This window comes from Pyxicephalus adspersus, chromosome 9 (assembly GCF_032062135.1).
Source record: "Pyxicephalus adspersus chromosome 9, UCB_Pads_2.0, whole genome shotgun sequence".
NCBI lineage: Eukaryota > Metazoa > Chordata > Amphibia > Anura > Pyxicephalidae > Pyxicephalus > Pyxicephalus adspersus.
In genome coordinates, this window is record NC_092866.1 from 26384023 (window position 1) to 26396582 (window position 12560).

The 12560-nt window shown below is 37.4% G+C and overlaps 1 protein-coding gene across 1 annotated transcript in view; it reads left to right on the plus strand.

Annotated features, from left to right (window-relative positions):
- Positions 1 to 1295: 1295 nt before the first annotated feature.
- Positions 1296 to 12560, plus strand: part of PYGM (glycogen phosphorylase, muscle associated) — a 44702-nt gene continuing 33437 nt past the window's right edge. Inside the window, exons 1-3 of the mRNA XM_072422757.1 lie at positions 1296 to 1657; positions 2642 to 2743; positions 8654 to 8732. Of these exons, the coding sequence (XP_072278858.1) occupies positions 1415 to 1657; positions 2642 to 2743; positions 8654 to 8732 (424 nt within the window). The 5' untranslated portion in view covers positions 1296 to 1414. The remainder of the gene's footprint in view (positions 1658 to 2641; positions 2744 to 8653; positions 8733 to 12560) is intronic.

Consider the following 12560-nt stretch of genomic DNA (forward strand, 5'->3'; position numbering starts at 1 on the left):
AGTACATTCCTTCCACATCCCCATTTTCTAATTGTTAAAAAATAGATATGCAAAATAACTAAATATGCAAAAAGAACTAAATAAATATGCAAAAATGTCTTTGCATTTTTAGTTTTTCCAATAACATATGTTAGGGGTTGGGTAAAAGCTTTGTGCCAAGTAACACATTTTATTAGGTAATTCGTTTTTTATAGGTGTGACAACTTAGACAACTGAGGAGGAAATATTAATAGTATCTTATGAATAAAGTTTATTAATCATGATAATAATAATAACATTTTTTGTAGTGTTTCTCTGACACCAGGGGTATTACTACTTCTATTAACTAAAGCCTGCATCACAGATGAGATAAGTTAGTAATGCTGCCTGTCCCTCTACACCAGGGGTGCCCACACTTTTTTGGCTTGCGAGCTATTTTTAAAGTCAAAATGATCTACCAACATTAAAAACTTGGACTTAATAACTCCTGTGCGCGGAGAGATTATTTTAAAAGGCGGGGCTCCGCTATCAATTTGCGTTGCCTTTGCGATCCACCTGTTGGGCACCCCTGCTGTACACTTTTGTTTTGCCGAATTCCCAGTAACATACATACATAATTAACAGAAATTAAAGAGTGGTGCTTAAAGTGTATCTATAGCCATTTTCTCCAATCCTTTCCAATCTGGAGTTTTGAATGGATAAAACCCATCAGGTTTTAGAAAGATTCACCCTCCTTGACACCATTTCACCAGGCAGGAATATAAGGAACTCTCCAACACCAACACATACAGATTTACAAATTATGTTTGGGACTGTTTGATTTTTTTGTTGCTTGTATCTGTGTTGCAGGGAATTTCTATAACAATTGCTGGGCATATTCTAGGCAGCTGTGAGTTACATACAGTTATATTCTCTTCCATCAACCTGTTCTCTGCCTGTAATACGTAACATATATCCTGCTTGCTGAAGGTCACTTCTAAAATTAAACTTCAGAAGGACAAACTAAATATGATCTGCACCATCTGAACCAACTTCTATACTAAACCAAAGATTACTTTTAACTGACACAGCCCATAAATTCTTCTTTTTACATGATTTAAATGCATCTTCTCTAATATGTGCATATCTTGCATTTTGGTGCAATGCTAGAGTACAAGCTCAACCTTCACCTTTACAAAGTCATGTCAATCATTCCAAATGAATTTGGGAAGCCAGTAGATTTTGGCTAGCATTACATGTAAACTCAATCCACCCATGTCCCATCACCTTTTACCCTTCTGTATAGTCTGCCTCTGTGTCCTGCCCTTTGGCTATTTAGTTATGTAGGAGGAGCAGGGTTTGCTTTCTGGAGAAGCTGAAGCAGTGAGGCAGTCAGAAACTTCTTCCTCCACCTAGCAGTCATTCTACCTGCTTTCTTATCCTTATTGCCAGAACAATGTCCCGACCTCTTACTGATCAGGAGAAGAGGAAACAGATCAGTGTTCGGGGTTTAGCTGGAGCAGAAAATGTTTCTGAGCTCAAAAAGAATTTTAATCGCCACTTACACTTCACACTTGTGAAGGATCGCAATGTGGCCAATCCCCGAGACTACTACTTTGCCTTAGCCCACACAGTGCGCGATCATCTGGTGGGTCGGTGGATCAGAACACAGCAGCATTACTATGAGCATGACCCTAAGGTGAGTTGTACCCGAGTTAGTGAACAGGTAAATGCCTAACATAAAGTGCTAGTACTTAGGAAGTATACATAATGTTTTTGGAAAATGCTTTTTTGTTCTTAACAGTGCTTTGCCTACTTTTCTCTTTTATTAAATAGTCTAAATCAGATTTGTAAATGAAGTATTTGATAAAGAACAAATAGCTAGTGATCATGCTCAGTTTAAATGTTTGATTGATAAAGCATAGATTTAATGTCATGTTTTGCCTAATATGTCAAAGCAAGGGCAACATTCAAGTAATTACTGAAGAAGAAAGAAAGCCTGATACAATGGATTCTAGGGGCTCTATTAATAAATTAAGGAGTCTGACATTCCCTCAAACATTCCCTGGTCAGAATGAATTAGTCTTTGAAGCACATAGACCTGGAAGATTCCCGTAAGGGAATTTCAGATTCCCTGTTTTCTACGTAGAGCTAAAAGTGGCACACATAATTTTTATGATATCCCAAAGCTACTTTGCTAAAACATGTTGTAAGGGAGTGTCTGTGTGTCACATGTGCTAAAGTACAGCCAAATGTTACTTAAGTGCTTTTCTTAGTTTTCTTTTTAATATATGCAGTGAAAGTTAATGGCAGATAAGGATTCTGCTCACATTAGCATGCATACAAAACATGAACAGAAACAAAAACTTCATGATGGCCCGTAACTCCAACAACGTGAAACTTGCTTGTGCCTCTGCCATCACAGCTTCCCACTAAAAGAAAAAACAGTTTTAAGAAAGCAAATACCTGATATTTGCACAGTTACATACTAAGATATTAGGCTGTCATATGCCCCCACACCTATTTTTCTATTTCATCTGGAAGGGGGCAAAGCCAGGAACTTTTTTAGCACCCCCTTGTATTCCTTTGCCTGAGGAAATTTCTAAACAGGCAATCTAGTACTTTTTTAAATGCATGAATTTATAAATGTATGTTTCCAGTAACTACATTTCTGTTTTTACAGAGAATTTATTACCTCTCCCTGGAATTTTACATGGGTCGGACACTCCAAAATACTATGGTGAATCTGGGTCTTGAAAATGCCTGTGATGAGGCTGTTTATCAGGTACTTACTTTTTAAGTAAACATACATTTCCTAGACAATATTACTATAAGTTGAAACTATCACTGTAATCAGTTTAAAGTCTAAATGTGTTTTGGCATACAAACCAATAATTTAGTTCTCATCCTAGAAATTCTAGAAACGGGGGAAAAAAACACAAAAAAACTTCTTAACAAGCAATTGCTTAGTGATTAATTTCCTGCTTCCGATTAGATCTATGGAGCAGAAGGACAACTTTTTTTGCTAAATATTTCTGCTTTGGTACATTATTGAAGTTTTGTGCAATTATGTTTTTTTCACAAGCGATTTTTAGTAATGCAACTCATATTAAATCTGATAGAAGTGTAGGAATCTGACATTCTACCCAGTTTGTCAGAGCTAACTTTCTCCAATTAGCAGGAAACATCAGTTCTGCTAATTAGACACTAAAACTGATACAGAAGCTGTGTGTCATGACCAAGGGATGATGTAGATCAATTTTAAAAAAGGACATCAAAAGCATGTTGTAAGCAGAGATTGTGTCATGGGGTCAAAGATAGTGTAGATAGTACTGGTGACATGGGAGGGCAGGGATTCATCGTCTTGGACTGTATAAGCAGCAGGTGCAGTGGAGCTGAATACTACTGATTAATGGGCAGTAAAAATAAGAATGATATTTGCTGTGGTACATTGAATAAATCTGAAAGGATTATCCTACATGTGTCCCTTGTGTACCAAGGGTTTAATGTACATGCACTGAGGAGTGATGCATGTGCTGGGGACTGGCCACTTGTGGGGTTAACACACAAACCCCAGAGAGTGCTGATACAATTAATCTCATGCACTGAGTGCTAAAACACATTTTGGCAACTGGCCTCCAAGGTGTTACCGTTCATGCATTGACAAGTGGCACCTGGGGATTCAATTAACTTAAGCCCCAGACAAAGTGCCAAATGTTTACAGTACATATATATGGTATTACATGCCAAGGGGTTAGGGCTGCGTACACAGGTGCAAAAATTGTCATTGGAAAACATCTTTCACGATCCATTACAATGACAAAAGACTGCACGATGAATGAACAATCACTCTATATACAGCCCCGTTCTGCTCTATGGAGAAGGAATGGGGAGAACGACAGAGTGGCACACTGCTGCGCTCTCTCCTCTTTATTTTCCTAACGGTTGTTCATCATTCATTGTTCGTGGATCCGCCAGGATCCGCCAGATCCATGAATGACATGCGTGATACAGACGCCAGATTCTTGTCTGATATCAGCCCCGAGGTGATTAATAAATGAGAATCCTCTGACGTGTTTAGCCCTAGGCATATGAGCTGGAATTGGGATGTAAAGGGTAAACACACTTACTGTAGGTAATGGGTGCTAAGTGGCTTATACAAATGTGCTGAGGAATGGGTGTTTTGTGGTTATTACACATAGGAAGAGAACTGGATACTGGAACTACTTCCTAATACCTTCACTAACTCATTATTAAAGGGGCCATCTCACTGGTGGATGTTAGTGTGTGAGGTGTGTGCAGGAACAGGATACAAGGGAATGGTCAGTGTGTGTCCTACACAACAAACTCAATCCTGTGTTACAGTCGCTTAGAGACCTATAAGGGAGTTGGAGGCTTAAAGTGGATCCAAAACCTCAAAACAGTTACATGAAAGGTATGCCTGTGATGGCAACTGTCACAGATGTGCTTAAGTTGGCTCCATACCGAATTGCCAAGCCTTCAGATGGCTGGTGTCATAGCTGATCACATGTTAGGCACCATGGCAGCTGTAAATTTAAATAGAGAGATGGCAGGGTTTTTAGCTGTAGTGGATAAAACGGGTTTACGTCTGCTTTACATCCTATCCAGGCAAATTACTTGCACAAAATCTAGATGTCTTAATTACTGTATAATATAGATATCAAGCATTCAAGATCTCCTTCTAATCTCTTCATAATACATAGCGTGTACCACATAAAACTTTTTTTTTAAATGGTTGCAAAATAGGTTATATTTATCAATTTTGGCAACTCACACTTTTTTTTTTACAACATTTTTATGTATTGTAGCATATCCAGCATAGAGGAATATGCTAAAAGTAATACATTATTAAAAAAAATATTTCACCACTGAAATAGATACTTAAGCACCCAGTTGCCCAATTTTGTTAGGCATATTTTGACAGAATTTTTTAAATATTGGCCATTGAAAGATATAACTAATCACAGAAAACTTTATTTTATTCAAGGAGTAATTTTTGTATCACATAAATGTGTGTACTCTTTTAAAATCATCATGATAACCAAAACCACCCAAATCGACATATTTAAAAGTTTACATACACACAAGCTGACATACATAGTTTCCAATTAGGGATAGTTAAGGGACAGTGTCCAGACCAGTAACTCTTTTGATTGTAATTTGTGTCTGTGTATAAATAGTCAATTAAATTAATTCAGCTTTACTGGCTGAGCCACAGAAAAAGCAAAATAACTGTCAACAGACCTGAAACAAATTGTTGTTAAATTGTACAAAGACTGTCAGTAGTGTTTAAACTCTGATAAATACAGCATCTCTGCAAAAACAATTGGTGATGTTGTTTTAACATGCAAAGTAAATAGGTATTTGAACACAATGGGCTACATGGTTGCAAGAAATAAGGCTTAACAGTGTCAACACCCACATAACCTTATTTACAATATGCCAAACAGCATTTAGACAAGCCTCAAAACTTCTGGAACAAAGTTCTTTGCAATGTTAAGACCAAAATTGAACTTTATTATAAAAACCATAAACACTTTGGAGAGGATGTAACGAGGCCTATGAAAAGAACACCATCCCTACTGTGAAGAATGGAGGTGGATCTCTGATATTGTTGAGGTGTGAGAGCTACAAAGGCACAGATACCTTAAACTGAATGCAGTATGTTACTAGAAAAAATTGGAGAACAACTAGCTGTGCATAACAATTACCCAAAACACAAGGCCAAGCTGAACTTTCAGTGCCTATAGCAGGAAAAAATAAAAACGCAGTCAGTCTCTTGACTTCATGAGCCACTTTAGGGGATCTCAAATGTGCAGTTCATACAAGAAAAATCACTTTCAAGACCTGGAGCCCTTTTAATAAGAAGAATGGACAGGTGTACTACCTGAGAAAACCAAGGACCTCATACACAACTATCACAAAAGACTGAATGTAATCATTGATGCTAAAGGGATGATACAAGGTATTAAACTAATGTTATGCAAACTTAAACAGAAACCATCTCAATATTTTCTATTTTTATTGTGTTTTGTTTAATGATTTTGCTATTCTGCAATGCCCTATAATTAAATTTTGATCCTATTAAAAGTAAATGAAATGTTTTTGACTAATCACTCATATTGTCCTAAAATAAAGGTACACATCTTACAAGGAAAGGTTAATTTAAGAGCACAACTGCTTCTTACAACTATAGGTACAACAATAGGTTCTGGGCAAAATAGTTAACTATCTAAACCTACAACAAACGGAGAGGGGGAGAAGGTACGGCAAGTCTGTTTCCCACATGGATTTGCTAGGAATGGTGTAATGCTAATACTGATTGTATAACCAGATACAAGAAGGGACTTTAAAATGGCCATATTAGAGCAAGGAATTACAAATCTAGAGTGGCTGGGTGGATCTTGTCTGATTTAAATACAGAAAGTAGAAGTAAAGTTATTACTTGAGTTCCAACTTGCTAAATATTATTATTTATTTTTCAATAAAATATGTCATTTTTTGGAAATCACCAGATCACCAGATTTTCATCCTAAAGGTTAAATGATTTCCAGTTTTATATCTGAGGTTTTATCTTTGAAATCCAATATAATAACTAATGTAAAACTATATATATGGTTACTAGACCATTTTTTTTTATTTAAATGCCTAAAAGCTTTAAAGAACCATAACTTGATAACATTTTTCTTTGAATATAGAAAGAAGAATATTTAGATTTAGACAGCGAAACCTCCTAGGATTGGTGGGAAAGGATATCCAAATGTAGGTTAAATGTCACACTTGCCTGTTCCTCACTAAAGCACAGGCATCACTCTCCTGAGCATGCGGGCAGTTCTGATGCTGGGCGTGCCTCTGTTTCCAAGCTTTATCAACTATGTCCAATCTGCTGGCCAATCAGGAAATAGCCTCTTGATCAGCCCTGGCTATTTAGCTAGCTCTCAGACTCTATTTTGTGTTTGTGCAACATGTCTTCACTATGTGGCTCGAGCTCCCTAGTTCTGTGATCTAGTTCCTGTCCACCTGTTGCTTAATCCAGTGTTTCCAGTGTCCAGCTCCCACAATAACCTCTCGTTGTCCAGTCTGTTGGTTCCCAGTCAAATTCCCTGTGCTGTTCCAGTGTTCCCGTCTGTCTGTGGATATCTCTGCATTACCTGTACCTCCTGTTGCTTCCAGTGTCTCCTGTGCCTGCAGTGGCCTTTGTGTCACTAGTGTCTGTCCCCTGGATTCCTGGCTGTTGACCTCTGCCGTGTGACCTGACATTTCTTGCTTGCTGTCTGCCTCGACCCAGGCTTTCATTGACTATACTTCTGCTTATTTTTTTGGTACCATGCTTTGCCCTCCTTGGTGTGCCCAAGGACCGCAACCAGGCAGTAACCAGCACCGCAACATCCTCACCATCAAAAGGCTGGAGAAGACCTGGTTACCCCTTAGTCCTTCTCAGAGCTCACACCACCTCAGTGCAAGCCATAGCACACCCTAGTGGTCCTGTCTCCCTGTGCGTGACATTAAGGAGGACACAAATATTTGCAGAAAAGGTTCGAAGATAAATGTTCTTAGTATCCAGGGGAATGAAAATGGATTTACACAAACTAGGAGTAATTTGAAAACACTTCAAATAATTTTATAAAGTTTCCCAGAAAAACAAGGGTATCATCTAATGATAATTAATTGTATCTCTGGAAAAGCCCTGCATATCCCCAACTGCTTCTAAAGAATATTACCAAGGGTGTAACAAAGGGAGCTAAAAAAGAGGGAACAGGGAACATCCCTGATAGATGCTTCACTGTAACCCAAAAGGGTCAGATAGTTGGTTGTTAACTTTAACCATGGTGATTGGGGTTTAAATTGAATAGTTTTACAAATCCAATACATTTTTGTCCAACATTAACCTTTGAAGAAGAAAAACAGGGATAGGACCATAACTTGGTAACATCTAGATATCCACAGGAATTAGGGAAACTGCAAATATTCCCTGCCATAGACTTGGGGACAACTGTGAAAAACTGACTTTTTGACCAACTAACATCACAGCCCACCATTTAAGTCTAGTTTTTCAGCTTTGCCCAGCTACATTTACTTCCAAACCAGTTAGAAAACTTTCCACAAGACTCCCAGGAGAATTTATTCCATCCAACAATACAAAGTTGTCTAAATTTTTTAAAGCTACAAAATGTGACCTGGCAATTTTGTCCTCAAGTTTTTCCCCTAGCGTCTTTTCTTGTTTTTTACATATTCTACCTCCAGAAAGGAAAGAACCTCAATATGTATGGGTTTTGTGAGTGATTATAAGACTACTTGCGCTTAGTTTTGGGTCATCTTATGAACTGCAACAAACTGATTGAAATAAGTCGCACTACCACAACTCCTGTTGTAAGAATAACAATAAAGTTTTTTTATTATAACAAAAAGAGTTGTGGGAGTTCAGCATCAATTATGGACATTGGTGATCACAGAAGTAAAATGGGTCTCAAGAAAGACACTTTCAAATCTGTAGGTAAGGGCCCTTAAAATGGCACACCTTTTGCATTTACAGGCAATTTACATGTGTTTCTGCACCTGAAACCATATTTATTTATTTGTGCTAATTTTTAAGTGGGCACCACTTTAATGCAAATCTTAGTTCCAGATACCTTTATTACCTTTGTTGAAATAAAATATATGTGAATTTTTCTAGCTTGGTCTAGACATGGAAGATCTGGAGGAGATCGAAGAGGATGCTGGCCTGGGAAATGGAGGCCTTGGTAGACTGGCAGGTATGTCTATAAATACTGCAGTTCTCTGACCATGATTGCCTTTTATCACTTGGTATGCTTTTTCCTTTACTGTGTATCTTACCTTAATGTGATTTTATTTCAACTTTATAATGGTTATATGTTGTCGCAACCTCTTTTTTTGTTGATTACTACGGAAAAAAAACTTTAACATTTAGATTAAAACTGCCACCTTCAACTGCAGTTCCATCTCCTAAATGGTTTAACGGTTTCTCTATTAAAAATGAACCTAAACTCAAGTATGTAATTTGGCTTATGCGATCATACAGAGAAAAGACAAACTTTTTATTACATAGAAACATACATAGATAACAAAAAAATGTTAAATATACAGCATTTCATTTCCCTGCACTACATTTAATTTTGTCAGTTGGGCCCTGGAAAAGATGAGTTGCCCCTACTGCCCATAACTGGCCATGTAGGCACTCTCACATTTTGGTAAATGCACAGAAACTGAATTCCACTCTGTAAAAAGGGACATGATGGGAATCTATTATTTGGCATGCATTTTTTCTGCATCTAAGGTTATATAAACTGTAGCTGTAAATGTAATTTTAGAAAAATACCAGTATCACAACTGTTTCTTGATATTATGTTGTAAGAGTACACATCACTCCATAAACGTAATTTGTAAAGATGTTTAGAGATGCGCAGATCCAGGCCATGATTCATACTAAGAAGTCTGTTTTTGTTTTTTTTAAGTTTGTCAATTTGATATTATTTTTTGTTAGATTTGTTCATATTCCCTGTCAGAATAACTTTCCCCTCTTTGTTCCAGTTTCCTTTTTTTCCCTCTAAATTTGCAATCAGTAATGTCTTAAACCAGATTAGTTTGGATTCCAGGCATTTTAACTCTTTCAGACTTCTTGGATTTGAATAGGAACTGCTTTTACAGGTTTTTGCAAATAATTAATAAAAAATTAAGTGTCTATTTAGGACAGACTATATTTTGGAATGCACAAATGTTATCAGTAAAGATTAGAAAAATTTGAAGATTCCACTTCTCCAAAATAAAGGTGGATCCAAGACCACTGTGTCAGGAAGTTTGGCTAGTCTATACAATACATTTAGCGAATTTTGTAGAAGAATTTATTATTTGGACCTGTGTTACATTCTTTTATGTTGTCTACTGTGTATGTTTACTTTATGTTTACTGTGTCTTGGTGTTTGGTGTCTTGTAACTTGGTGTTTTTTGGTGATTTTTAAGGGCTTTACCTGTTTCCTTGCAATGAAACATGCGGGGCAAAGACTGATTATGGTATCACATTGAATGACACATGTTAAGAAGCAAAATCTGGTGCAACTTGTATGATGAATTATGGAATTTATTACTAAAAGCATTGCTGTTTGTATTCCTCTATTTTGTAATTATCTGCTGCTATCTGAGTGGAAATAGTGGAGAGATGGGTTCTTTGCCTTGTCAGGCTATGGTTTGCCAACTCTTAATGGTAAATATAGAAAATAATCACGAAGAGAAAGGAGGGTTTTTGAAGGCAAACAGTGTAAATGTATTGTTATATTCCTTCATATTTCCTAAATACAGTAAAGGCTGGGTTTCAGTCATATAAACCTAACAGTCCATGTAAGTAGTGGGGCTCAGAATGGGCACTAGACAATTATCATCTTGTCGGCAAATTACTAATCGTTATAAATGTTTGTTACATATGTATAGGCCAAAAACCTGATGCGCTTCGCCCATTCAGGGGTGTCGATACATTTAGCGATTGATCAACAGTATCTAGGTTTATAGTAAATATATGGCATTAGTATGGGTATAAACTAAAACCGGAACAATAACAACAACAATAACACATTTGAGGCTGACAAATCTGCCATCCAGGCAATAGTGGGGGGAGGGGGGGGGGCAATAGGGCTGGAAGACTGAAGGTCAGTTATCTAGGAGAATGTGACAGAAATGATGGCCTGGGAGGAGGGAAATCCCTAGATGATTGCCTCCTCCCATGCTGTATGTGTGAAGGAGGGGAGAGGTTACCCTGGGGCGCCCGGCTCATTACCAGATCAAGTGCAGAATATGCACTGATCCGATAAAGCGCTCCTGTCTAAAAGGACAGGCACATACGGGGATGTTTTCAGATGGGACAGAGGTTGAAGGGAGGCTGAGGGGAAAAAACCTAGATCCAATGGGGAGGAAGCTATATGGAGGTGGGGGGATAGAATGTAGTAGAAGGATTTTTAGATGAAATATAAAATAGTTGATGTAGTAAAGCAAGCAAATACAGAGTGTCTATTAATATTTATGGTATGGTGACAGTATGAGTCACCTTCAGTTGAGTGACAGTATAAGTAACCCACATCTTCAACATGGATTGCTATCCACACATACTACACTTACCCCATTTCTATCCATGGGCAATGTAAGTTTTCTAACTATGTCTCCTATATATGCATTTTCATGTGTTTCTCTTACTATACTTTCTAGTATCAAAATTTTATGACTATTTTTAAATTATGAATATGTCTTCTAGGCAAAATGGACCTATTTATACCTCTAGTAATACTTTTCTATCTAATACTTTCTCTTATACACATACTATTTACAATAACCTACTATTTTACACATTTTTAATCATACCCACATTTAATTGGTATATACATCGCTAAATACTAGAATGTGTTAGTATCATGATTGTATATTATTAACTAATTGATATTCATCTAATTTTTATCTAACCATCGGTCACTATCCATATGCTGGTTATGGTGTTCTATTTACCACCTACCTTAACTTATAGACTACTTACCGTAACACATATTTTCATTATTACATATAAAATCTGTACACAACATCCCTACGCATATTTAAATGTGCTATTGTTGTTGTTATTGTTCGTGTTTTAATTTATACCCATACTAATGTGATATATTTACTTTTGCCTTGTCAGGCTATGGTTTGCCAACTCTTAATGGTAAATATAGAAAATAATCACGAAGAGAAAGGAGGGTTTTTGAAGGCAAACAGTGTAAATGTATTGTTATATTCCTTCATATTTCCTAAATACAGTAAAGGCTGGGTTTCAGTCATATAAACCTAACAGTCCATGTAAGTAGTGGGGCTCAGAATGGGCACTAGACAATTATCATCTTGTCGGCAAATTACTAATCGTTATAAATGTTTGTTACATATGTATAGGCCAAAAACCTGATGCGCTTCGCCCATTCAGGGGTGTCGATACATTTAGCGATTGATCAACAGTATCTAGGTTTATAGTAAATATATGGCATTAGTATGGGTATAAACTAAAACCGGAACAATAACAACAACAATAACACATTTGAGGCTGACAAATCTGCCATCCAGGCAATAGTGGGGGGAGGGGGGGGGGCAATAGGGCTGGAAGACTGAAGGTCAGTTATCTAGGAGAATGTGACAGAAATGATGGCCTGGGAGGAGGGAAATCCCTAGATGATTGCCTCCTCCCATGCTGTATGTGTGAAGGAGGGGAGAGGTTACCCTGGGGCGCCCGGCTCATTACCAGATCAAGTGCAGAATATGCACTGATCCGATAAAGCGCTCCTGTCTAAAAGGACAGGCACATACGGGGATGTTTTCAGATGGGACAGAGGTTGAAGGGAGGCTGAGGGGAAAAAACCTAGATCCAATGGGGAGGAAGCTATATGGAGGTGGGGGGATAGAATGTAGTAGAAGGATTTTTAGATGAAATATAAAATAGTTGATGTAGTAAAGCAAGCAAATACAGAGTGTCTATTAATATTTATGGTATGGTGACAGTATGAGTCACCTTCAGTTGAGTGACAGTATAAGTAACCCACATCTTCAACATGGATTGC